This window comes from Apteryx mantelli, chromosome 6 (assembly GCF_036417845.1).
Source record: "Apteryx mantelli isolate bAptMan1 chromosome 6, bAptMan1.hap1, whole genome shotgun sequence".
Lineage (NCBI taxonomy): Eukaryota > Metazoa > Chordata > Aves > Apterygiformes > Apterygidae > Apteryx > Apteryx mantelli.
The window spans coordinates 32,319,887-32,346,432 of NC_089983.1; the positions used below are offsets into that span (position 1 = coordinate 32,319,887).

At 64.6% G+C, this 26,546-nt stretch overlaps 2 protein-coding genes across 2 annotated transcripts; one reads left to right on the forward strand and one right to left on the reverse strand.

Moving 5' to 3' along the window:
* The first annotated feature begins 1,814 nt into the window (after positions 1-1,814).
* OBSL1 (obscurin like cytoskeletal adaptor 1) lies at positions 1,815-21,953 on the forward strand. The gene is made up of 21 exons (XM_067298630.1): positions 1,815-2,859; positions 3,947-4,216; positions 4,412-4,672; positions 5,058-5,393; positions 5,816-6,094; positions 6,848-7,123; positions 7,538-7,810; positions 11,536-11,808; positions 12,214-12,489; positions 12,595-12,867; positions 13,348-13,623; positions 14,152-14,427; positions 14,673-14,948; positions 17,972-18,241; positions 18,353-18,619; positions 18,966-19,232; positions 19,399-19,511; positions 19,646-19,799; positions 20,938-21,204; positions 21,306-21,685; positions 21,816-21,953. The coding sequence occupies exons 1-21, from the start codon at positions 1,815-1,817 to the stop codon at positions 21,951-21,953; spliced, it is 6,246 nt and encodes a 2,081-aa protein (XP_067154731.1).
* Positions 21,954-22,170: 217 nt separating this feature from the next.
* TMEM198 (transmembrane protein 198) lies at positions 22,171-26,177 on the reverse strand. Its single transcript, XM_013960532.2, has 4 exons — positions 25,933-26,177; positions 25,047-25,622; positions 24,502-24,692; positions 22,171-23,768 (listed from the first exon to the last, which is right to left on the reverse strand). The coding sequence occupies exons 1-4, from the start codon at positions 26,120-26,122 to the stop codon at positions 23,622-23,624; spliced, it is 1,104 nt and encodes a 367-aa protein (XP_013815986.2). The 5' UTR covers positions 26,123-26,177; the 3' UTR covers positions 22,171-23,621.
* Between the last annotated feature and the right edge of the window lie 369 nt (positions 26,178-26,546).

A 26,546-nucleotide genomic window follows, 5' to 3' on the forward strand; every position in this document is an offset into this window, starting at 1 on the left:
TCCTGTGCGGCACGTCCCATCCCCGTCCGGCCTGGGTCCCACACAGCATGTTTCCTCCTGCTGCAGGCTGACCCCACACCGTGGCACCATTGAGTCTGCTGTATGCCGGAGCCCTGGAGGTCAAGCACTGCCTCTCGCTCCAGGCCGGCCGCTCTCCTGCTGGGGCGCTATACATAGGTCAGCCCTTCCCCGCCAAGGCACTGAATGGAGCAGGCTCAGTCTTATCAGCCCCATGTGTCATCAGAGGGTATTTTTGGGGACAGCAGCTGCAGGCATTTGTAACGTTTGGTCCCTGCATGTTGACGTCCAGGAGCGGAGCTGGGGGAGGCAGCAGGAGCAGGGTGCCAGTGCTGGGAGACGCAGGGAAGAGGCGAAGGAGTGAGGTGCGTGCATGGGGCGGGGGACGGCAGCATGGGGGCTGTGCGGGACAGGGTGATTGGGGGGACGAGGGGGCAGCTGGAGGGGAGGAGTGGAGTGGCTGAGCCATTGGGGCTGTGCCTGTCTGTGGAATGGCTGTTGGGGTAGCCCGTGGGTCTGGAGGAACATCTGGCTGGGGACGCATCTCTGAATGAATGTTCCTGCAGGGTTCGGGAGGAGAAGCTGGCCCTGGTCCCTTCTGCTTCTTGCGGACTGGCCCCCTCCCACCCACCCCTGCTTGCTCACTCAGGCAGTATCTTGGCTTCTCTCTCTCCCCATGTTCTGCTCTGCCCAAGCAAGGCAGAGACGCCTCTGCCCCCAGTGGTGGGGGCAGAGGCCAGGGTGTGTGCTTGCCCGGGGAGGCACCGACCACCCTGCCCCTCTCCGGCCTGTGACGATGGACACGGTTACCCGCAGGGCTGGGGATGGAGGCAGTGCCTTGGCCGCCCGGCAGCAGTATCAGTCCCTACGGCATTCCCTCTGCACCCCCGGGGCTCGAGTGACTGATTTCATTTGGAGTTATGACTTTGGATACCTAATGGCTGGGGTGGGGGATCCTGCCTTGGGGAGAGCAGGGACCTCCTCTCTGTGGGGAGCCCCTCTTTGCCCCAGGCAGGGCGCTCTGGAGGGAGCCCCCCAGGGCACAGGGAGCCCTGCTTCCCTGTCCCGCTGAGCCAGGGAGGAAGCGCCCGGATCCGGCTGGATGGCCCCCCCCTCCCCTCCCATGGCAGCCCCTTATCAGCACCTGTGCCTGAGCCAGCCCAGATGCTGCAGGAATGCGGCTCTGCCACCACCCGATACTGCAGGAATGCCCCGCGGGTGGGGACGGGCCGGGGCTGGGGTCCTTTCTGCCTCTTCCCGTCCCCGTCCCCAGCACCCCTCAGGCCCAGCAAGGAGCTGCCTTCACTCCCATGCCCCATCCAGCCAGGGGCCCTGTGCTCCCGGAGCTGGGAGTCCCATCTGCATGCACATGCAGCCTGGGCTATATGCACCTTGGCCCCTCAGGGTATGAAGGGTTGCCTTTTGCCACCTTTCCCATTGCTGTTGGGCGGAGAAATGGGTGATTTGGGCTGAGGCTGGAGCATATCCAGGGAAGCGCCGAGTCAGGAAAACTGCATGGTCGTGGGGTGCTTGCATCGTGGCTCAGGCCCCTGCAGCCCCCAGGGAGGGCTTCAGGCAGCCTGTATCCCTGCAGCCCAGTGGGGCCGGGTGCTCGGAGGGCGGGGAGGTGATGCAGTGCTCCTGCCCGGCTCGCTGGGTGCAGGGGTGCCTCCTGGAGGTGCCCACCCCAGTGCTGAAGCCTCGCCCCAGCCCCGGTCTGTCCGTGCATCGCTCCAGGTTGATGATCCCAGTTGCTGCCCCACTGAGCCGCCTGCTGTGACGCCAGAGAGGCCGGGATGGACGGGTTTGGGGGAGCGCCCAGGTTCCTGGCCTACCCGCGCACTTTCACCGTGCAAAACGGTGCTGACGCCGTCCTGACGTGCCAGATCGCGGGCGACCCCCGCCCCAGCATCCTCTGGGAGAAGGACAGGACCCCGATCGAGCCGTCAGGCCGCTTCCACGTGGAGGCCAAGGGCAACGTGTACAGCCTGCTGGTCTCCCGAGTGACCCCGGAGGACAGCGGGCTCTACGTCTGCAAGGCCAAGAACAACGTTGGCGAGACCTATGCCGCTGCCATGCTCAAAGTGGAGGCTGGGGAGCCCCAGGAGGAGGGAGGCCCTGAGAACAAGCCACCCGTCTTCCTGGTCAGGCCTTCGTCGATGCGGGTGTGCCGGGGGGAGGACGTGATGTTCACCTGCAGGGTGTCAGGGCAGCCCTGCCCAGCGCTGCACTGGGAGAAGGATGGGCACAAGCTCTCCGACCTCTTTGAGAGCAGCCACTTCTCAGTGGGGAAGGAGCCTGAGGACTGGCATTTCCTGAAGCTGTTCAGCGCTCGGCCCCCGGATGGGGGGGTCTACGTGTGCCGGGCACGGAGCGGTTCCCAGGAAGCCCTGGCCGCGGCTGTGCTCCTGGTTGAGCCCCTGGCGCCGGGACTGCCGGACGAGCAATCCCATGGGTCCCCTGGGAATGGCCTGGAGCAGCCGGGGGAGCGGCAGCAGCGCCACTGGCACACCGCGGTCCAGAGCTCCGTGCCCGAGGCCTGGGCGCTGCCCAAAGGCGAGGTGCCCGCTGGTGTGCCGGGCGCCAAGGCGTTTGCTGTGAGCGCGGGAAAGCATGCCAAGTTTCGCTGCTACGTGACCGGCAAGCCCAAGCCGGAGATCACCTGGAAGAAGGACGGGAAGCCCGTCACCCCGGGGCGCAGGCACCTCGTCTATGAGGACAGGGAGGGCTACTTCATCCTCAAGGTGCTGTACTGCAAGCCCCAGGACCAGGGGCTGTACATCTGCACCGCGTCCAACACGGCCGGCCAGACCCTCAGCGCTGTGCAGCTCCAGGTGAAGGGTAGGTACCATGTCCCACGAGCCACTGGGAGTGCGGGGGGCTGCTGGATGCTGGCGGGGGCTTTTAGGGCCGCTGGTCTAGCAGGGGTGCATCTGCATCTGCGTGTGCATGTGCATGTCAGGGCGGACATGTGGCCTGGGCAAGCGCTGCTGGGCTCCCTTCCCAGGGGCTCGGGGCGGATCTGGGGGTGCAAAGGCGCCTGTGGGCTGGGGGCCTCTGGTGCCTGCTGCGGTGGGGCCAGCAGCAGCCGTGGGCTGCCCCCGGGGCTGGCAGCTCCTGCGTTTGTCCCCCCCATGCCCCTCTCTCGCTGTGAGCAGAGGGGTGGCGCTTCTGGAGGGCTGGGTGTGCCAGGCCGTGAGCAGGGAGGGGGCGCGATGTGCTGGTGACAAATTCCCCTGTAAGTGCAGAGTGGCCTTGGCTGGGAGCCTTGCAGGGCACAGCGCCAAGTGTCTGTGCTGGCGACAGCCCCGTCCCTCTGGCAAAGCCTGCACAGGGCTGCGCTGCCAGCCGGGGACACCGGGCTGGCCCCTCGCTGAGGGTGACACAGCACCTGGCACTGCCCCGCTCGCAGCCCGCCCGCGGGCCGTGCACCCACCCCACGTGCTGGGCTGCCTGTGCCCCCTTCGCCGAGACACCTGCATGCTGCCCTGCACGCTTCTGCGACCCCGAAAATGTGCTGCTGAGACGCTGCTGGCATCATCTGGCTTTGCTGACCTGTGCTGTGCTTCCCTCCGTTCTGGGGATATCGCTTCGCAGGGGCAGTGCCCATCACACGCAGCGGGGGCTTTTGCAGTGCTGTTTGGCAATTAAATATAATGAAGGGCCTGGCCGGGGACACAGTGCTGCCGGCCTGCCTCGGGCTTGCGGGGAGAGGAGCTGAGAGCAGGGGTCTGGGTGCTAGCCGTGCCACATGCCTCCCACCCAGGATTTGGTTTGGTGTTAATACCAGGGTTTGGTGTTATCTGCAAGCTGGCAGAGCCTTGCACAAAGGGCCAAGGGACAGTGAGAGCTGGCGCGAGGCAGAGTGGCGGTGGTGTGGGTGCCGGCCCCGTGCGCTCCTCAGCACCCATCTCTCTCTTGGCTCCAGAGCACCGCATGCGCTTCCAGGTGCAGCTGGCGGATGTGGAGGTGCAGGAACGGGAGGACGCTGTGCTGGAGTGCCATGTGCCGCTGGAGAACATCCCCACTGCATGGTACCTGGAGGACAAGGAGCTCCAGCCCAGCCACAAGTACGTCATGGAGGAGCAAGGTGTGGTGCGGCGCTTGACCATCCGTGACGCCCGCACTGATGACGACGGCGTCTACCTCTGCCAGATGAAGGACAAGGGGCGCAGCATCGCTGAGGTCTCTGTCCGAGGTGGGGGGCAGGCCCAACTCCCTTAGCTCTACCTTCCCTCTTCCAGTCCAGGCAGCTCCCTGCTGCCCCCTGCATCTGCCCTCCCACTGTTTTGCCTGCATGCTTCCATGTGCCTGCTGTTACCCCTCCTAGACCTCTTCCACCTCTCTCCCACCCCTCGCTCCCTCCCCACCCCTCACCTGGCTCTTTTCTCAGGGATGATCGTAAAGAGGTTGCCACGAAAGCTGGATGTCATGGAGGGGGAGAACGCGGCTTTCTGTGTGGAGACGCGGGAGGCAGTGGAGGGCATCTGCTGGAGCCGGAATGGGCAGGAGCTGCAGGAGTCGTCCCGCACCGTGCTGAAGAGCTTCGGCAGGACTCACCTCCTGGTGCTGGTGCATGTCACCCGGGAGGAGGCGGGCGTCATCTCCTTTGCTGTTGGGGAGTCTCAGACGTCCTCCCAGCTCCGGGTCAAGTGTAAGCCCCTGAGGGGTCCTGTGTCCTCCGTCCTCCCCATTCACCAGGGGATGACACAGGGGAGAGCTGGGATGGGCACCCACCGCACTGGGGATGTGATGGCTGTGATTGATTGTTTTTTGGGGACTGAGGCTTTTAGCAGGGCCCTGACTCCAGGGCCCCAGTCTCACTTGTGGTCCGCAACCTCCTGTGGCAGGAGGCTTGGCACCATGCCACACTGGTGCAAGGCTTCCACTGAGCTGATGCTCTCCAAGCGTGAACAACCTCTGTCATCAGAGAGAGGATCCCCAGTGGAAGAGGTTGCGCAGCCCCCTACTCACCCCTTTCCCTGCCTCGCTCCCCCACTTGGAGTCTCTGAGAAGGAAATGCCTACTGTGGGTTGCAGGTGTGAAGCGTGACCCTCCGAGCACCCCTGTGGCGGCCAGGATGAGCACAGAGCACAGCAACGCGGCGCTGCTGACATGGTGCCCCGCGCCCGACGTGCACCATTGCCCCCCCAGCAGCTACGTGCTGGAGCGGCAGGAAGTCAGCGCCAGCGAGTGGGTGCACTGCCTCACCACCGACCTGGCCAGCCTGGTCGAGGTGCTGGGTGACAGCGTGCCCTGCGAAGCGGACTACCGTTTCCGTATCTGTGCTGTCAACAAGTATGGCAGGAGCGGGCCCGTGGAGTTCCCCGGCTCCGTGCATCTCGGTGAGGGCTCCAACCCTGTCCGGGCCATGGGTCTTCCTTCGTGCCCCTCTGGGCCTCCCAGACTGGGCTGGGAAATGGCTTTCCTTAGGGACCTGTTGAGATGGGCTGGACCAGCCCCTGACCTGCCTTCAGGATCAGCCTGCTGGCTCCAGGTTCCCCAGCTGGTGGTCCTTGCCCATGTGAGCCAGCCTGCACAGAGCATTGCACTTAAATAACACATCCCAGATCACTTCCAAGCAACTCTTCTTCCCAGGAGAGAATGGGATGGCACTGTGGCCTGGTCCCAGGACCTGCAGGGCATTTTGCTACTGGCACAGTCCTAGGTGATGGGTCCCAGATGCTTCTGGAGGCTGGGTAGGGGCAGCAGGCAGCTGGAGGCAGCACGCTCCTGGGGTCTGCTGGCGGCTGGCACATGCCATTGCTGTCTGGGGCTGAGTCCTGCCCTGCTCCAGTCCCAGCAGCTCGCCTGGAGAGAGGCCTGCAGGACGTGCTGGTGCGGGACGGCGAGGATGCGCACTTCTCCCTGGAGCTCTCTGCCTCGGTGCGGGGCGCCTGGTTTCTGAACGGCACGAGGCTGGGTGATGAGGAGGGGACAGACGGCCGGTATTGCGTGCAGCACTGCAAAACGGAGCACTCCCTGCTGATCCGGGGAGCACGGCTGGCAGAGAGCGGGGCCCAGGTCACCTTTGTGTCCAGCAGCATTCGGGACTTGGCCACGCTGCAGGTGCGAGGTGAGCGGGGCTGGGGTCTGGCAAGGAAGAAAGCAGCAGGGGTGGAGGATGCCGCATGGATTGCAGTCACCCCTTCCAAAGTGTGGGATGCCTGGACTTTTTCCCATGTCCAGCACCCCCTCCTTAGAGCCCGCTCAGGAGCAGGAGGTGGATGAGCAGCCTCTGATGTACTGTTGCCTCCCAGCCCAAGGTTGGGGAGTGCTGGCTTTCTGCGAGACTGGCTTTGCTCCTTGGAGCTGGACCTGCAGAGCACAAAGCACATCTAAGCACTGAGGCTGTGGGCCGTGGAGGAGTTGTGCAGACCTTGGGCACTTAATTCCCTCCAGGGCTTGGAGCGAGGCTGTTCCTTATCTGCCCGGCCTGGCTGGGAGCCCTCTGCCCTCACGCCAAGGCACACCTCCATCGGGTTGTGCTGTCCTGGTACCACAGCAATGGCCCAGGAGCTCTTGTGCCTGTCAGCTCGGAGTCTTGGCCAGGGATGTAACATGCACCCCTGGCCTGCAGTGGGGATGGATTAACTCCAGGTGATGCTGGGCAAAGCAGCTGCGGGGTGGTGAGCAGCGCAGGGACAGTCCCTGGGCACCCTGGGGGTGTCCAGCAGCACCCACTGCCAACGGGTTAGGGTGGGGATATTGCACACTGTCCCCATGCCCGTGCTGAGGTCTGCCCAGCTGGGACCCAAGGAGCTCTCCCAGCTTCCCCGGGCAAGCGAGGGCCCAGACCCATTTCTTACCCATCCATGATGACTCTCAGCCCCGCAGGCCCACATCGCCCCGGTGCCGGAGGCCCAGCGCCTCCGGAAGCAGCCGGCGGGGCTGCCCGTGCTCCTGGAATGCGAGGTGTCCCCGCCGGGCGCCCCTGTCCGCTGGCTCAAGGACGGGGAGGCGGTGCCCCTGGACGACGTTATTGCTGTGCAGGCGGAGGGCTGTGTGCGGAGGCTGCTCGTCCGCTCAGCCGGTCCCTCGGACAGCGGCATATACACGTGTGATGCCGGGGACGAAGCCGTAAGCTTCGTGGTGACTGTGACTGGTGAGCTGGCGACTGTGTGCGGGAGCTTGGACCCCATCTTCTGTAGCCACGTGAGCGGGAGATGGGGGCTGGTAAAGCCCCCCCCAGCTCCTTCTTCCCACACCTTGCAGCAGGCCCAGGGCAGGCATGTGCCCAGGAGACCCCTCTTCCCTTCCTGCTACCATCATGCCTTCTCTGCCTCTTTTCTTACCTTTCCTCCTCCAGCATCCATGTGCGGAGATGCTTGGCCTCTGCCTCCATGCACCTCCCTGGCCCCTGAAACCAAATCCTGCAGCCCACAGCACTGCTCTCAGAAACGACAGCAGTGCTCCTGCCCCTCTTCTTAACTCATGCTGGTCCTGGTGGCAGGGGTCGAACGCTGCCATTGCCCTGCACGGTGAGATCCCTGTGCTGAGCCCTGTGTGTCCCCCCTAGAGCCGCCGGTGCGGATCGTCAGCTCCAACGAGGACGCCCCCCACGCCTACGTGGCCCAGGAGCGCGTGGTGCTGTGGTGCGAGCTGTCCCGTGCGGACGCCCCAGTGTGCTGGTACAAGGACGGGCTGGAGGTGGAGGCGGGCGAGAGCCTGGTGCTGGAGCGCGAGGGGCCGCAGTGCCGGCTGGTGCTGCCCTGCGCCCAGCCGCAGGACGCGGGGGAGTTCGTCTGCGATGCCGGCGGAGACTCCGTCTTCTACAACGTCATGGTGGCAGGTTAGTGGGTTGCAGGTCAGCGATGTGCTCGCAGGGCTACGTCTCCATGGACTCTCTGTGGCGCTCAGTGCGGGGTGCCTCCTCATGGGCTGCAGTCTGCGAGGGCAGGGTAAGTCCCTGCCTGTGCAACGGAAGACTTTATGAGCTGCTCAGTGGACGTGCAAGGATACACAGTGGCTGTGGGAAGTGCTGACCACAGGGAGCATGTCTGTCTGTCTGTCTGCTGTTGCCGCTGTGGTGTCCAGCTGCTCTCTGCCACCCTGCAGCCCCTGGGACTATCGCCCATCTGCTGCATTTCTGCCCATTCCCAGCCTTTCTCCCTGCTGTCGCAGCGCTCTCCTGTTCACTCCTTGTCTTTCTGTGTTACTGTGACTTATCTCCTTTGCCCCTTTGGTCCTCCAGACAACGTTATTTACGCTCATTACCTGGTAACTCGCACCCTGCCTCTGCTGTGACCCAGTTCGGGGCCACTGTCTTTTGCTTCTTACCTCTCCCTGGAGATTAGCTATGGGCAGCAGGATCCCTGTTTAGGGACTGAATTGAGGTTTCAGGGCTTGGCAAACTGTTTCTGCAGGGTGGGAAGGATGGGGACATGATGGCTGGCTCCTCTTGGAGAGTGCCGGGAGGGACCCCACACAGCGCAGGGCAGTGGCTGCCCTCCTGACGTCCTGCGTCGCAGATGGGGCAGGCCCGCTGAGCCTGGCCTGGCCAGTGCCAAAGGGAAAAGTGTCAGTGTCTCATGCTTCACATCAGAGATGTCCTTTCCTGAATCAGTGATTCAGATGGGTAGGGGTCTGTGCAGCAGCAGGGCTTTGCTGGGTAAGTCTTACCAGTAAAGAGGGCAGCTCACTCCTTGGGCATCGGTCTGTCATGCCCAGGCACTGATGGTGGGTCCTGAGCACCCCCATGCTGGGCGGCGTTTGCTGGACCTCTCCCATGGCCAGTAAACAAGACCTCTGCGTTCCTAAAAATAGCGGGTGTTAGCATCCGACACTGAGCGCCCGGCACCTGGTGTGGGGTGACTCACTATTGGACATCACTCTGATGGACAGTGTTAATTGCTGACCTAAAAATTAGTGGTTGCCTGGATACCAATGATTTGGTTGTGTTTACTTTGTGCAAACTGCAGACAGCATCAGGCAGTGACTTTCCCCCATTGTAGAGCAGTTGTTAACATTGCTGGGTAGCAGCACGAAGAGAAAACGATAATGAAAACCGAAAATGACCAAAAGACTTCCTGTCGCTGGCCCCAAAACCCACAATTCCACAAACACAGGGATGCTACCCGTGACAGATATACAGCGTGGTTAAAAGGTGATGTGACCGCAGTGATAAAACCTCTCCGCAATGCTCACACGTGGATCAGTGCAGAAGTGCGATCGCAGAGGACGTAAGTGTGAAAGTGTGATGAGTGACACAAGATGCTAGAAGAATCAGTGAAATAGTAATTGCCAAGAAGATTAAGAAAGAAGGGCTTTTAACATGATAGAGTCAAAATCACCAGAGGGAAGGATGGACTGTAACCCCCCCCGGGGTGATCAGCAATGATCGTAATGCTTTGGATAGAGACAGGAGGCATCGTCTGTCCTGCGGTGGTGCACAGGCGTGGAAAGTTCAGCATCTGTAACATAAGAGGGTGGAAACACCATCTGCTGAAGTTCAATATTTCAGCTCAGCAGCTTTGCATAACTTAGGCTGAAGAGTTGTAAAGAGCCTGACTCAGTTAGCTCAGGACTCGGTCACCAGGGAAGGGCTAACAGTATAATCAGCACCAGGCAGCATGGTGTGAGCGGCGGGTGACAGAAGGCTTAAATGAGGACTTCTCTGACACAATTTCAGGTTTGGCAGATAAAAGCAGTGCTGTTGATATGGCATGCTTGGATTTCTCCAAGGCATCCGAGTTATCCCTGTCACAGGCTGGTGCAATGCACAAGTCCAGCTGCCTAAAGCCTGGCCATCCCCAAATGCCTTTGGGTTTTCCGGCAGCTGCTGAGCATTTTGGCTCCATTGAAGCCATCGGCGGGGCTGGAGCCAGAGCAGCGTGGCTCACCACAGCCTGTCGTGCTGCACCCTCTCAGCTTTTGCCCGAGGCTTCCCCCATGCAGCGCTCTCCTGGCACCCTGCAGGAGGTGAATTTGCCCCAAAACTGCACTGTCCCTCTGCCCATTGCATCAGACACTTTTATGTGCAGGGGCACATTTCTGCCTCCGTGTACCTGTGCTGGATCTCCCAGCCTGTCTTGCTCAGGCAGGCTGAGCCATGGGCTTTTTTTCTGAGCTTCCCAGGGGTTTAAAAGCACCCAGTTGTCTGAAGCCTGCTCATGGGGCAAGGGGAAATGGGGGACAGAGACCTAATGCTGAGAGCCGGTAGCAAGGGCCTGTCTTCATCTTGCAGTGTTGGATTCAGGGCACCAAGCAGGTCTTGGGCATCAGGGTTAATGTCTCCAGCTGTACCTCACTGATTTGATTGCTTTTAGTAGGCCCACTTAAGGGACTTTGCAGCATTTGATCAATAAATTGGACAGATACACGCTCAACCTGATTCAGGCTAAACACTACAAACTGGCTAGGTGCCCACTCTTAAATGCTGTTGGTTTGTAGTGCACTGTTCAGTGTTTGCATTGAGCACTGGAAGGAAACTTAAATCATGCAGGAAGTTTGCGAACTGGATGCCCAGCACAGGGCAGTGGTAGGCCATGAGAAGAACAGGTGGATGTGCCAGGTGCTCGGTCAGGCTCAACTCTCACTGGCTCAACTGCTTCCATAGGTCTGGTCTTGACTGTGTCCCATGCCTGCACGGACCCACGGGCTGGGCTGAGCACCCAGCGCACAGTCCCTCTACAGCCTGTTGGGGGAGAAGCCACCAGTCGCTGGTGCATGGCCAGGCAGATAGTGTTGGCTACTGAAGACAGGGACCACATCCTGACCCCCTGAGCCTTCTCCCAAGGGAGAGGAGGGCTGGATATCTAAAGCTTATATGGGAGCCCCTCCTGGACTTTATGAATTTAATGCATGTTAGCAGAGAGTTGTGAGCACTGGCAAACATTTTGTGGACAGGCTGGGATTACATGTGTTGGTTGTGGCATTTAACCTGCACTCAAATCTAGCGTGGTGTTCTGGGTCACAGTGAGCAGGAGAGATGGGGAAGCCGGCTGCAAATGAGTTGTGTGCCTGCACTGCAGAGTGAGCAAATGCAAAGCTCCGAATTGAGACAACAGCATGGGGCATGATGCAGGCCGGGACCCAACAGTCTTCCAAACGGAGGCTGGGGAGACAGTCGAAGGAGTGTGAGCTTCCCCTAGAAGGGAAGCCACAAGGGCCATGCACAGGCTCCTGGGCGTGCTGGCACTCTGCACACCTGTGAATGGTCCTGTGGCTTTTTGCTTTCCTACTTGCTTCATCGCCCTCTGCCTCCCTCAGGGCACCCACACGGGGAGTGAGGGCTTGCTGAGGTTTGACACAATGTGGTGATTTATGGTGAGACTCGAAGCAAGATGCTTCCCCATGCTGGCACCCAGACAGGGTGTGAGGCAAGGGAGCTCCCTGGCACAGATGGGTCAGGGCAGCCCAACGGCTGGTGTTTCACAAGACCTAGATTAGGTGGTGTTTTTTTAGGCTTAAAAATCAATGAATCTGTGAAGCCACTGTGCCATGCTGGGGTCTGACCACTACAGGCACCAGTTATGGATTTTGCATTGCAGCTCAGCCCACCTCTCTCCCTCCCAGAGCCGCCGGTGCGGATCGTCAGCTCCAACGAGGACGCCCCCCACGCCTACGCGGCCCAGGAGCGCGTGGTGCTGTGGTGCGAGCTGTCCCGTGCGGACGCCCCAGTGTGCTGGTACAAGGACGGGCTGGAGGTGGAGGCGGGCGAGAGCCTGGTGCTGGAGCGCGAGGGGCCGCAGTGCCGGCTGGTGCTGCCCTGCGCCCAGCCGCAGGACGCGGGGGAGTTCGTCTGCGATGCCGGCGGAGACTCCGTCTTCTACAATGTCACGGTGGCAGGTCGGTGCTGCCCTGCAACAGCATCCCTCTCCCCCTGTGCCCCTGCCCTCACCTTCCCCCTTGCCTCCCCGGCCGCAGCTCCTGCAGAGCGTCCCTGCCTCCCTGCTGTCCCTCTCCTCCCCTGCTCCCTGGGCCACATCCTGAAGCACTGGCAGCACGGTCTGCCCCACCACCTCCTCCCAGGCGGCCCCACGCTGCCCCGCTGCACCCTGCTCCGCCTGAGGGCTGGGCGCAGTCCTGTGTGGCCATGCCGCCTGCCCGGGGCTCCCTCTGGTGCTCCCTCGCCCATCTCCTGCATGGGTGAGCGCTGCAGGGCTGAGACGGCGCTGGCCCGGCGCCCGTGCATGGCGCACAGCAGGGCAGGCAGGTCGGTGGCCAAGTGACAAGGGATCTCGGTCCTCTCAGCCCTGCAGGCCCACATCACCCCGGTGCCCGAGGCTCAGCGCCGCCGGATGCTGCTGGCGGGGCAGCCGCTGCTCCTGGAGTGTGAGGTGTCCCCGCCGGGCGCCCCTGTCCACTGGCTCAAGGACGGGGAGGCGGTGGTCCCGGCCAAGGCCCTCGCCATCCAGTCGGAAGAATGCACGCGGAGGCTGCTCATCAGCTCGGCGGGGCCATCAGAAGCAGGGACGTACACCTGCGAGGCCGGAGATGCTGCTGTGAGCTTCGTGGTGACCGTGAGCGGTGAGTCGTGCCTGGGTGCATGTCCTCACGGACTGTGCTGAGAGACAGCTTCAGGGTCACCCACCTCCCTGGCGTCACAGCAGAGCCCTGCGTGTCCCCCCCCAGAGCCGCCGGTGCGGATCGTCAGCTCCAACGAGGACGCCCTCCACGCCTACGCGGCCCAGGAGCGCGTGGTGCTGTGGTGCGAGCTGTCCCGTGCGGACGCCCCAGTGTGCTGGTACAAGGACGGGCTGGAGGTGGAGGCGGGCGAGAGCCTGGTGCTGGAGCACGAGGGGCCGCAGTGCCGGCTGGTGCTGCCCTGCGCCCAGCCGCAGGACGCGGGGGAGTTCGTCTGCGATGCCGGAGACGCTTCTGCCTCCTACAGTGTCACGGTGGCAGGTTGGTGACGTGGCCGGGAGGTCCTGCTGGGAAGGTCAGCGCTGCCCCTGCTCTGCTCCATGTGGTCCCCAGCGCTGCCTCCCTGCTCTCACTGTCACAGGGGAGCATTTGTGGCTATGTTGCAAGCCAGTGTCCAGGGGGTGTGCGAGTGCACCCACCTCCTGCCCTGCTGGGCTCCGACACTGCCCTCGAGCAGCTCTCTGCCCCTTCTGGGTGAGTAGGTGGCTCAGTGCCACTGGAGCCGCCAGCTGGGTCCCTGCTCCAGGATCTATCACATTACCCTGCCTAATGGGACGAGCGTTTCTCACGGTGCACCCTGGGGCACCCCTCTGTGGTCCGGCTTCATGGTGGGTTTTTGCAAAGCTACAGCACTCCTGGTCTTGCAGCGGTGCAGGACAGGTGACAGGAATGTTGGGGGCAGCAGAGCCCAAGGGCAGGGCGGAGAGCAGGTCTCACTCCCATCCTCTGCGTCCCCGTCAGAGCCGCGGGTGAGGATCCTGCACCCGCTGCAGCGCTCGCTGGCACTGCCAGTGCTGGCCCTGGCACGTGTAGAGCTGCAGTGCGAGCTGTCTGTGCCGGATGCTCCTGTGCGCTGGTTCAAGGATGGGCTGGAGGTGGACGAGAGCAACAACCTGCTGCTGCTGACAGAGGGGGCCCAGCGCCGCCTCGTCATCCTGAAGGCCAGCGTGGAGGATGCGGGCGAGTACATCTGCGAGAGCAGGGATGAGGCCGTCTCCTTCGACGTCCAGGTGTCAGGTAAGCTGGGATCCAGGCCCCACTGATGGGGGTCCCAGCCTCAAGGGCTTTCCCAGCCTGGATGGAGGGACTCACTCTGGCTGCTCCCTGGCTGGGGGTGGAGCTGCTGCTCGCTCTTTTCTACGTCCCTTTTGGCAACAGGAAAATGCAGAGACTAAGCGCTGTGCCTCTTGCATCCCTGTCCAAACAGCAGGCACCTGCCTGCAGTGTGCAGCGAAGGATCCTGCGCTCAGGTGGGATGTGGTCCCTGCTGGCTCCCACAGCCTTTGCGCTGTGCATGCCCCATACAGGACTTTCCACAGCCTCTCTGTTCCCTCTGTCCCCCCATGGTGACACATCTCGTGGGCACCCCGACAGAAGCTCATGGCCTGCTGCCTGAGTGGTCTCCTGGGTGCCTACCTCCTGGTTGCATGGCTCTGTGCCACCCACTTCAGTACTTGCCCAGGGCTGACAGCAGAGGCGTCTCCCGGGCTGCGTTGTCCCTGTGCTTCTTTGCACAGGGGCCACGCTCCCACACTCTCCTTGCAGAGCTGCCGGTGAAGATCCTGCAGCCACAGAGACCTCCCCCTGTTGTGAAGGCCTCCCCGGGGGAGACGGTGATGCTGGCCTGCGAGTTGTCCCGTGCGGATGCGCCCGTGTGCTGGGCCAAGGACGGCGTCAGGCTGGAGGCAGGGGGCAGCCTGGTGCTGGAGGAGGAGGGCGCCCACCGGCGCCTGCTCATCCCCGCCGCCCGAGTGGAGCACTCTGGAAAATACGTCTGCGACACCATCGAGGATGCAGTGACCTTCACCATCCAAGTGTCGGGTGAGCGAGGGGCTGGGGAAGAGCCTAGGGGGTGGGTGCCTGGGGTGCAGACCCAGAGACCTTGGAGAAGGGGACACTGGGCTGGGAGCTGCAGGGTCCTGTTAGCTTCTTTGCCATGGACAGTGCTGGGAGGCAGCCCTGTGGACCGGTCTCCATGGGATGGCTCTTCCCCGGAGCCAAACCTTGCACAAGGGACTCCCAAGCACGCAGTTAACGGCAGCTCTGCTGCCGTCTGGTGCTGCCAGACCCGCTAGTCAGGATACTGGAGAGGGACGCTCTGCCGACCCGCCGGCACTGCCGGGCCCTGGAGGACCTGGTGCTGGAGGTGCACCTCTCACACGCCCACGGGGAGGTGAAGTGGTACAAGGACGGGGAGAAGCTGCAGGACACAGGGCGCGTGTGGCTGGAGGAGGACGGGGCGCGCCGCTCGCTCGTTGTCCTGGGTGCGACGCGCAGGGATGCGGGGGAGTACCTCTGCGACACCCGCGATGACAGCATCATCTTCTGTGTCACCGTGGAAGGTGAGCGGCACTCTCCTCGCTGCCTGCCTGGAGCCGAAGAGGCTCCAGAGGTCCCCAGCTGATGCATGGGACGCGCAGGGCTGGGCTGGGTTTCAGTAAATGCAGAGTGGTGCATGCAGGGGTGGGACGCGGAGCTCTGTGACCCTCTCTGAGCTGACTGCACCTGCCTGGCAGCTCTGTGGAAATCCGTGCACTGCCCAGCTGCAGCTGGAAAAGATCCAGAAAGGATCCAGCCATTGCAGCGGGACCACCCGTGGGTGCACAGGGTAGCTGGCAGAGGAAAGGGACTGGGATGGGCAGCAACAGGAAAAGATGTGGTATTTTCTATCCCGCTAGCCCTGCAATATTATCCTGCAGCCAGAGCTGGCCCTGGCAGGTCAGGGGTGAAGCCAAGAGTTGTCTTGCTCTGCGAGGCAGGGTTTGTCCCTGTTTTGCCCCCAAAACAGGGGCTGGCTTGCGGGGCACCCCCAGCCCAAGGGCTCCCCTCCCTGCACCCCTGGGCCAGGTAGCTTGTGCCCGGTGCTGCCGGACTGTACCCAGCGCGGTGGCATGGGCTGCTGCTCCTGCAATGACAGCCCTCTTTGGCCCCCAGAGCCGCCGGTGACCATCGTGGGGAACACGGGCGCCGTGGAGCATCGCTGCCTGGTAGCTGGGGAAGACCTGGTGCTGGCCTGCAAGCTGTCCCGGCCCGATGCCACTGTGCGCTGGCTCCGGGATGGCCAGGAGGTGCAGCCCAGCGAGCGGGTCCGGGTTGAGGCCCGGGGGTTGCTCCGGAAGCTCACCGTCCTCGGGGTGCAGCCTGGTGACGCAGGGGCCTACACCTGCGATGCTGCCAGCGACCACATGGTGACGACCGTGGAGGTGGCGGGTGAGAGGGCAGGAGCTCGGCACCCAGGGAGCGGGTGGCGCTGGGGCTGCCCTCGGGGCTGCCCTCCCCTTGCTGGGGCTGGGGCTTTCTGTGGGGACCCCTGGCACGGTGGGACCATGCCAGAGCCCCAGATGCCCCGGCGGCTCCGTCCAGCCCGCCACGTGCGCACGGTCTCCTCTCTTGTGACTTAGCCTGATCTTGCTGTAGCTGAGCAGCTGCTGCGCCCCAGCGCAGGCACGGGGAGGGGACGCCGCTGCGGTGCCGCTGGCGGCGGGAGGGACGCGAGCCCAGGGCTGCCCCGAGACGCAGCCCCGTCCCGCAGGAGCTGTCGGCAAGGAAGGGGCCTGTCAGGCTCGTGGCGAGACACATACCTCCTGCCTCCCCCAGGCTAAATTTATCCTTGGCTGGCTCCCAGGCGCCTCTCCTCCTGCTTCGGCTGCCAAGGGCCGAGCTCGGCCCAGCCCTTTATCAGAGGGGGATAAAGGGCTGTGCGGGACGGGAGCGCGCCTGGCGCGGGCAGGTGTCCCAGCTCCCCAGCGAGGCCAAAAGCGGTGGTCCCACACCCCGCAGCTGAGCTCCTTGTGCCGGGAGGGATGGAGGAGGGACGGGCTCAGCCAGCATCCCTGCCGGGGCCCCTTCCCCATGGGCACCCTGAGCTGCTGGGCCCAGCCAGCCTGCGCTCCTGTCCCATGGCGACCCAGAGCCAGCCCCACAGCTGGTCCCACTGTCACCCATGCAACCTAGAGGCACCTGCAGCCGTTGCCCCTGCCCCACAGCCAGCCCCGCGGCGGCTCGCGGACGGCGTCGCTGCCCCCTGCTTGCAGCAGTCCCCGCCGCCAGCCCGGCTGCCCCGTCCCTGCGGTGCCCAGTGCTGCGGGGACGCTGCTGAGTCCTGCCCGTGTCCCCCGCGCCCCAGCCCAGCCCGTGCGCGTTGTGAACAAGGAGGAGGCCCAGAGCCCTGTGGAGGTGCTGGAGGGGGACAGCGTGACGCTGGTGGCCCGGCTGTCCCCGGAGACGGCGGCGGTGCAGTGGCTCAAGGACGGGCGGGTGCTGCGCTCGGGCGGGCGGCTGCTGGTGTGCAGCGAGGGCCCCGCGCGCAGCCTCACCATCAAGCAGACGGAGCTGGGCGACAGCGGGGTCTTCCTCTGCGACGCCGGCGACGACGAGGTGCATTTCACACTGCATGTGAAAGGTGAGCCCGGCGGGGACGTCCCATGCTGGGGGGCAGGACCTGCCGGGATGCTTCGTGCCCCTCGCCCGCGCGCCCATGCCTCCCCGGCACGGCTGACCCCGGCTCTGCCCTGCCCCAGAGGCGCCCGTGCTGTTCATGAACAAGCAGCAGCAGCCGGAGAAGCTGCTGGTGCTGGAGGGTGGCAGCGCCGTGCTCTCCGCCATCGTGTCCAAAGAGCCAGCGCCCGTCACGTGGCTGGGGCCGCGGCAGCCCGTGGCGGCCGGCGAGCGCTGCGAGCTGCGGCGCGAGGGCCGCGTGCACAGCCTCGTGCTGAGCAACGTGAGCAAGGAGGACGCCGGCGTCTACACCTGCCTCTCCCGCCACGACCAAATGCAGTTTGACGTGAGCGTTAAAGGTGAGTGCTGGGGGGGGCCAGGCTGCAGGAGGGACGCAGCGCCCGGGACGCCCCCGGCACGTGGCAGTGCGTGCCGACACATGGGCCTTGGCCGTGTCGCAGAGCTGCTGGTGAAGTTCCTGCGGGGCCTGGCGGATATGCACGTGCACGAGGGCGAGACGGTGGTGCTGTGGTGCGAGCTGTGCAAGGCCAAGGGCGACGTGGTGTGGCTGAAGGACGGGCGCGAGCTGGCCCCCAGCGCCCGGCGGGAGATCAAGGTGGAGGGGCGAGAGCGCTCGCTGGTGCTGAGCAACGTGGGGCCCGAAGACGCCGGCGAATACTCCTGCGAGTCCAACGATGACCGGACGCTGGCAACGCTGACGGTGCAGGGTGAGCCCCAGACGAGGGGCCCTGTGCCAGGGACCTGCCTGCTCCAGGGCCAGCCCTGTCCCGTGGGGCGGAGAGGGGATGGGATGGTGGGGAGGGTGCCTGGTGCCCAGCGATGGCAGGGCTTGCAGCAATGCTCAGTGACCCCGCAGCACAGGGCATTGCCGGTGCCGGGTCCATGCACCCTCATGCCCCCGCTGCAGTCCCCAGGGTGGTGGAGATCATCATGGAGCTGCACAGCCTGACGGTGCTGGAGGGGGAGGACGCCACCTTCAAGTGCGTGGTGTCCCCTGAGGACGTGGCCCTGACGTGGCAGCTCAACGGCCAGGCTGTGGCCCCCTGCGAGCGGCTGGTGGTGGCGAGAACGGGGCTGTGTCACAGCCTCACCATCCGGCAGTGCCAGCTGGCCGACGTGGCCACCGTGACGGCCAACGCCGAGGGGCTGGTGAGCGCTGCCCGGCTGAGCGTGCAAGGTGAGTGGGGAAGGAGCCGGCTGGGCCAGCGGGGCCCAGCGCGTGGTGGCCCGTCGCAGTGGCCCAGAGTCGGCTGGGGCCAGCCGGTGACGCTGCGCGCGGGCCTCGCAGAGGCGCAGGTGCTGTTCGTGCGGCGGCTGCAGGACGTGGCCGCGGAGGAGCAGCAGGACGTGTGCCTGGAGGTGGAGGTGAGCCACGAGGCCGCCGAGGTGCAGTGGATGAAGCAGGGTGTCATCCTCCAGCCAGGCGGCAAGTATGAGCTGCAGGAGTCGGGGCGCCGGCGCACCCTCACCATCCGCAGCCTCAGCCCCTCCGACCGCGGCACCTACCGCTGCGAGAGCCTGCACGACCGCACGCAGGCCAAGCTGTGCATCGAGCGTGAGTATCTGCGCGGTACTGGCTCGGCACTGGCACCACGGCTGCGCTGGGGCCGTCCACGAGGGCTGGGGGGGACGGGGGCTGCAAGGCACGAGTCTGCCGAAAGAGAGGCACCGCGCAGAGAGGGGAGATGGGGCAGAGCTGGGCATCTGGCTGGTGGGGGTGATGGAAGAGGGAGGTGTGCATGGGGCCAAGGGTGGGCAGCGGGAGGGCAGCGGTGGGAGCAGGAGCCTGGCGTAGAGAGACGAATCTGGGGCATCCCTCCAGCAGCAAAACTGGGGACCTGGGGGCCTCTGTGGTAGGGGAGCAGGCCCCAGTGGTGGACACAGGTCCCCATCCCTTGCAGCGCGGAAGGTGTCAATCCGGACCCGGCTAGCAGACGTGGAGACCTTTGAGAAGGAGACAGCCACCTTCCACCTGGAGCTGTCTCACGCTGGCGTGCCTGGCGTCTGGACGCGGGATGGCATCCGGGTGAAGCCCAGCGGCACGTGCCAGATCAGCGCCGCGGGCTGCGCGCACAGCCTCACGCTGCAGCGGCTCACGCTGGAGGACTCGGGCACTGTCGCCTTCACTGCTGACACCCTGCGTTGCAGCGCCCGCCTGCTCGTGCGGGGTACAGAGGGGCTCGAGGGGGGGGGGGGGTGCAGCCCCAGCAGCGCCCTGAGAAGCGCAGCCCTTGCCCCACGTTGAGACACCCTTGGCACAGCTCGCTGCCCCCACAGCCCCGAGCCAGGGTCTTTCGCTGCCGAACCTTTCCGCCCTGTGTCCTCTCCCCTCAGAGCCGCCCGTCACTATGGTGAAGGTCCTGCGGGACCTGGGGGTCCCGGAGATGGGGGCTGCCAGCTTCGAGTGTGAGCTGTCTCGCCCCACCGCGGAGGTGAAGTGGTACAAGGTGAGGGCTCGCCCCTGCCCCTCCAGGCTCGGCAGCGCCTGGCCCAGCCCATGGGGGGCTGCCGGGAGACGTGTGGGGCGCAGCAGTGGGGGGGCTGCCCCCAGCACCCCCTGACCATGTGCTCTCCGGGGCAGGACGGGACGGAGCTGCGACCAGGGCCCCACTGCCGTATCTACTCGGTGGGCCGGCGCCGTCTCCTGCAGCTCAGCCACTGCGAGCTGGCCGACGCCGGCGTCTACACCTGCGACGCGGGCGACTGCCAGGCCTCCGCCACCCTGCATGTCCATGGTATGGTGGGGCAGACAGCGCTCGGGGGTGCCAGGGTGGGTGCAAAGGGACCCCATGGGGGTCCCAGCAGCCTCTGGCTGGTACAGCTGTGTCTTTCCAGATGTGCTTGCCTCTGCCAGTGCCCCCCCTTCCCCTTCACTGCTCCCTGGGACCCACAGGCCGGGACTCTCCTCTCCTGCCTGCTCCCAGGTTGCACAGCCTCTTGCTGACCCTCCTTTCCCCGTCACCCCGAGCTGGTCATCCCGTCATCTCCGTGCATGGGAGCCACGGGCTGGGCCCCCGACCGCACCCCGGGCCCCGCACGGCGCAGCACCCACCCCCCTGCCCCTGTCCTGCAGAGCGCCAGGTCTGCATCGTGCAGGAGCTGCAGGATGCCTGCGTGCAGGAGAATGAGAACGCCGTCTTCACGTGTGAGGCGTCGCACGGGGACGTGAAGGGCGAGTGGTTCCGGGACGGTGAGAAAATCAAGGTCACCAGCACGGTGAAAATACGGCAAGAAGGTGAGTGTGCTGCTGGCATGCGAGGGTGAGGTCCGCGGTGGTCCAGGGTGCAGCACTGCTCCCGGGGCAGCAAGCTGTCCTGCATCCCCCCACGGCTGCAGCTGCCCTTGGTCCCTGCTTGCCTGGCTCGAGCAATGGGCACGAGCAATGGGCAGAGGCTGGTGCTGCCCTGATCCGGCTCTGCTAACTCATGCGGTTTCGAGGCTGGGAAGGGGTGAATTCAAGCAAAGCCAAGGCAGAGAGAGGAGTTTGTTTGGCAATGGCTGTAGGGCTGGGTGGGCAAAGCAGGGCCCCCTGCCCCCCCCTTGTGTGTGCCCCTTCTCCGTCCCCCTCACCCCGCATCTCCCTCGGCAGGGACCAAGCATTTCCTGCTCATCTGCGGCGTGCGCCCTGAGGACGCAGGTCTCATCCGCTTTGTGGCCAAGACGGCCGTCTCGGAGGCAAACCTGAGGGTGGAAGGTAACCGGCTGGGGGCACACTGGGGTCCGTGGCTGGGCGCTGAGCACTGGGGCGTGGGGGGCGATGATGGGGTCTGCTCACGGGATCCCTGGCGCTGCTGGGAGCTGGGTCTCCAGCAGAGTGGTGTGGGTGAAGTGTGCCCTCCTGGTGATGCTCACGGTCCCCTGCCCACACACCAGCGCTGCCCATCCGGATCGTGAAGCCGCTGCGGGACAAGACGGTGCTGGCGCGGCACAAGGCCACGCTGGAGTGCACGGTGTCGCATGCCCGGGGCCGCGTGCGCTGGTTCCGTGGGAACACCGAGATCTTCGCTGGCGACAAGTACGAGATCTGCAACCTGGACTGCTACCGCACCCTGATCATCCACCACGTGGGCCCTGAGGACGAGGACTCGTACACCTGCGACGCCTTCGACGACCGCTCCACCGCACGCCTCCTCGTGGAGGGTGAGCCGTGGGGAGCGGAGCCGGTGCGGGGGCCACGGACGGCAGCCACTGGACGGGGTCACGGGCTGGCCGGGCCCTGACCATGCTGCCGTGCCTTGCAGCGGAGGGGATCCAGGTGCTGCGGGGGCTGCAGAGCGTGGAGGTGGTCGCCCCGGCCGAGGCCCGGTTCGAGTGCGAGGTGTCGGGTGCGCTGCCCTGGGCTCCCCAGTGGAGCCTCAACGGGGAGGTGCTGCGGGCCAGCGCGCACGTGAGGATGGAGAGCCAGGGCAGGGTGCACCGGCTGATGCTGTGCCCGACGGCCGCCGGCATGAGTGGCGTGGTGAAGGTCAGCCTCGGCCAGGCCCGCTCCAAGGCCCAGCTCACCGTGCGAGGTGCGTGCGCGGACGTCCCCGGCAGCCCGGCCGTGGTCCTGTGCCCACCCTTTGGGCCCCTTCCCCACCCCTGGGGTCCCACCACTGTTTGCAAGGGCCTGCTCCCTGGGGTGAGGGCAGCCAGCTGGGGATGGGGGTGTCGGGTCTGTCCCACTTTGGACGGGACACCCCTTTGGGGTGCCCTGCCAGCCGCGGGGCTGCGCTGGTCTCCCTGCTCCCTGACACCCTTTCTGCCTGCAGGGAGCTAGGAGCCATGGCAGCAGCGGCCAGAGGCCGGACACGGACGCTGGTACGGGGAAACGGGGTAGCCCTCCCCTGGGACGCACAGACGCAGGCAGACCATCCCGCTCCTGCTCTGGCCTCGAGGCTCTGCATTAAACATCCTGTTTTTTCTGATGTGACTTCTTCCACCCCGGGGGGGGCCTGTCGGGAGCACGGGGCTGGCACCCGGGAGGGTCATGCCACTGCACCGTCCAGCCTGGGGAAACAGGTGTCCCGGGGGAATGACCCTGGGGGCCCCACTGCACGAGCCGCCCGCCCCCACGCGGCCACGGTCCCCAGCCGCCCCGCAGCCCCCAGGCAGCCCGGGCTCCGAAAGGCTCTTTACTGTGTGGCCGTGGCCTCAGCAGCGTTTGGCACATTTACAAAAGAGACTGAAAAGGGGAGGGCGGTGCTGCGCCGCGGAGCCGGTGGCGCGTGGCAGACACATGCAGTTCCCGGGGCGGCGGGACCCCCCGACCATGCGGGGCTGGGGACCCGCCGCGATGTCTGGGCCCAGCCGGCCCCACTGAGCGCTGCTGGGGGCGGCCTGGCAGGCTTCACTCCCCAGCACGGCCGTGGGGAAGGGAAGGGCCTTTCCTGGCGCGAAGTCCTGGCTCACTCCATAATAAATTAATACAAATCACAGCAAGAGAAATATATACAAGGCAGGAGCCTCTGCCTGCAGCGGTGCTCTGGGCAGGGGCTCCTGCCCTGCCCCGCAGACGTGCTGCCCCGGCTGGAGGCTCAGCCCTGCCCCGGGGCCCCCCCGTCCACTATAAAATCCAGTCGCCAGCAAAACAGCGATGGCCTCGGACGCCACAGGAGTCCCTGCATCCCTGAGGCAGCCCAGCCTCTGCCCAAAGGCTGGCTCCAGTGCCCTGTATCCCACTGAAAGAGGGGGGACCTGTGTGGGGCCCCCCCCGGGCATGTCACACTGGACACACGCTGGTAGAGGCCAGGCTGGCCCCAGGGCAGGGGTTCCTCGCGGCTCCCCTGCACTGGGGCAAGTGGGAGCCCTGGGTGCCTCCTCCCTGTGGCAGCATCCCTGGTCCTCCCCATGGGAACAGCCTGGTCCAGGCAGCGTCTGCCCCAACACCAGCCCTGGCTCAGCCCGGGAAAAGGGGGGGACAAGGCAAGCTGCTCTTGGGGGGCAGGGAGGGTGCCTCAGGCAGAGGAGACAGGTATTGGGGGGGAGCTGCCTAGGAGAGGGGCTGGGAGCTGCTTGTGGGCAGGGCTGGGATGGGAACACACATGCAGGAGGGGGATCACTGGAGGTCCAAGGGCTTGGGAACCTGCTTGTTGAGGAAGGGATATGGGGCACAGGCACTTGGGGAGTTGCTGTGGGGGTGCAATGGGGTGGGGGCAGGTGCGGGGAGCTGCTCTTGGAGAAGGGGGCTTGAACATGGGGATGGAGATGGTGGGATGCAAGATAAGCGTGCCCAGGCCAGGGGGAAACACGCAGCAGCAGGGGCTCAGGGAGCCCTGGGGCACCTGTGGGATCCCCCCACCCCAGCAGAGCTGCTCACGCCATGCTCCATGAGTCCATGTGTCCCCAGTCCTTGGGCTGAGTCCCTGCCGAAGGGTTTCCCCAGCATCTCTGGCCCCACAGGCATCCTGGTCTTGCCTAGCTGAGTCCCATGCTCCCCCAGGAAGGGTCTCCATCCGCAGCCTCCACAGCCCTGAGCCAGACGTGGCCGTCCGGGGCCGAGGAACAGCCCCACATGTCCTAGGGGGTCTGTCAGAGCAGGCTGGGGTGCTGGTGTTGCTCGAGGTCACTGGGTTGGGTTATACCCGCACGGCGGGGCCAGAGCCCGTGGTGAGGGGCACGGTGGAGCTGCAGTCATAGTCCAGGTCCACCACGGCGTGGGAGCTGGCAATGAGGCTGTTCAGGGATGGCCCCGTCTGCCGCTCTCGGAAACTCTGGATGTAGCTCTGCTCGAGAAAGGAGGAGTGGGAAGTGAGGAGGCCCTGCTCCTGGCACGCTCCATCCCATCCCATCCCATCTTGTCCCATGCCATCCCGTCCTGTCCCATCCCATCCCATCCCATCCCAGGCAGCCCTAAGGTCTGCTGCAGCTCCCCTGGGACCTGCCTTGACACACTGTGCAGCCCTGTCCAGCCCAGCACTGCCAACAGGCTCCTGAAAGCGTGCTGGGAAGAGACCAGCTGTGTCTGACAAAGCCCAGCGAGCCACACGCCGCAAGGCCCTGGCACGTGGTGCCAGCCTGCCTGCCAGCACCCACTCTCCATCCTGCCCGTGGCCCTGCGACCGTCCGCAGAGTCTCCCCGGGTGGGTGCTGGTGAGTCGGCCTCCTCTCCCTGCACTTCAGCCCTTTGCGGGCTGGCTGCCATGGGGAGGTGATCCCCCATTGCCCCCTTGTCCCTGAGCACAGCCCCATCCCTTCTCTAGATGCATACTTTGTGCCTTGCCCTCTGCTTTTTTAATGTGGCCACGGAGCTTTTGGCTGCTGGTTTTCACTCGTTTGCAAAGTTGGGAGGCTGCGTGTTGGGCACATTGCAGCTCAGCCCTTCCTGAGCTGCCCCCGCCTCGCTGGTATGGCCTTGCCCCCTCTCACTGTGCCCCAGCCCACCCGCATGGCCTGTGTGTGGAGAAGAAAGGGCCAGCCGAGGCCCAGGGAGATCTCTACCCTGGGCGCGGGACTCACTGGGGAGAGCACGTCCCCATCGAAGCGGCGCACGGGGTTGGGCTTGCGGCGGTAGGCAGGCTCGGGCAGGTGGGCCTTGTGCTGGTGGGGTGGTGGGTGGTGGGGTCTCCGCTTCTTCTTCTTCTCCTTCCGGTCCTCCCGCTGCTTGATGCGCATCAGCTGCACACGGCGTTGCTGCCGGCTGATGATCACTGCAGGGCAGAGGGGCCTGTGAGCACGGGAACTTGCCACAGCCTTCAATCCTCCCCACACCCAGGCCAGCCACCTGGTCCTCAGCTCACCCAGCCTGAGCCCCCCTCCACCCCGCAGACCGGGACCACGGCAGCCCCTGGCATTGCACCATGCATGGCCAGGTGTCCCCTTGCTGTGGTTGTTTGCTGGGCACTGCAGAGCCCACCCATCATGCAAACCCCTTAACTGCGCATGCAAACCCAGGCCCTGGGCGCACCTGACCTAGCCCTGAATCCCCCACCTCCTGCACCCAGAGACACCCCATGCCATGTCCATCTCCCCCAGCCCATGGTCAACCCCACCCCCCTGCACACCTTCAGTGTGGGAGTAGCCCTCAGCTGTGACCTTCCACTGCACCAAGACACCCAGTGTGGTGAGCAGTGGCCAGATGCCCAGGATGACCCAGCTGTACCAGCACACAGGGCGAGCGGGGGCCACCTTGATGCGCTCATAGATGTACTGCACCAGCAGGAAGAGCTCGATGAAGTAATCGACAGTGACGGTCATGATGGCGCTGCCGAAGACAGCAGTGGAGAGCGTAGTGAAAAATCGCTGCCACTGCAGGGTGAGCACGGCAAAGAGCATCCCCACGCCCAGGAGGAGCGCGATAGGGATCCACACTGTCGGTGGGTGGTAAAACTGCTCCATTACCACCAGCGTGGCCACCGCCAGCAACAGCCCCAGGAGCAGCCCCACCATGAAGAGGCCGACGCTGCGCACCAGCATGGTGACCAGCCCGCACAGGACCCCGATGCCCAGCCCAATGCCCACTGAGGCCTCCACACTCAGCTGCGTGTCCAGCACCCGCTCCTTGTAGCACAGCATGAAGATGATGATGGAGCCGAACATCAGCCCTGTCAGGAACATGACGGCCTTGAAGCAGCGGTAGCCTACAGAGAGATGGCCACAGTTGGTGCCCAGGAAGGAAGCTGTGCCCGATGGGGGCACAGCCAGCCCCACACCGCAGAATCTCTGCTTGAGTGAGAGGGCGAATGCCACACTTTCCACCCCTCGCAGCACTCTTCTGGCTCTCCTCCTTACTGCCGAGCTGGCAAGAAATGATTCCCTTTGGCCGGTTTGTGTCCCACTCTTGGGGCTGCTGCTCCCAGCCGAGCACCCCCATCTCCCCCATGCCCATCCTCCCACCTCCTCTTGCCCCATCAGCCTCTCCTAGTGCAGCTGGGGCCCAGCCTGGCTCACCGAAGAAGCAGTAGATGATCCCGAAGAGGCAGCACATGGCACACACCACTGAGGGCACCACTTGGTAGTGACGCTCAATTTCCTGCTGGCAGCTGTGTGCCCACTCCTGACCCGTGTCGTGCGGCAGCAGCTTGAAACGCAGCGTCTGCACAGTTGCAGTCATGGCTCTGGGGACTCCCGGAAAAGGCATCAAAATCTCCACTCCTGCCCCATTGCTTGTGGGCAAAGCTGCACTCCAGCACCTGCTCCGGCTGGGAAGGACAGGAGAAGTGGGACGGAAGCACCTGGGCAGGTGCTAAACCAACAGCTGTCCCTGGCAGCCCTGAACTGCAGCAGTCCCGGCCCAGACATCCCCTAAGTCCAAGACACTCAGTACCCAGCACTGGGAAAACCCACTCCAGCTCCATTGTGCTCAACTGGGAAGAAAAGGAAGAGGGGAATAGCCTCATCTGACCTCACCAGTGCAGGCTGCGGAGCCGTGCTGCTCCCCTGGTGCAGGCCAGGAGCTGCCATCTCCCAGAGGGGTGTCCAGAAGGATCCCCTGTCCCCAGGGAGTCTGTTTCCATCCGTGGGGAGCTTCCCTGCTAAGACGCTGTGCCTTACAATGTGTCTGT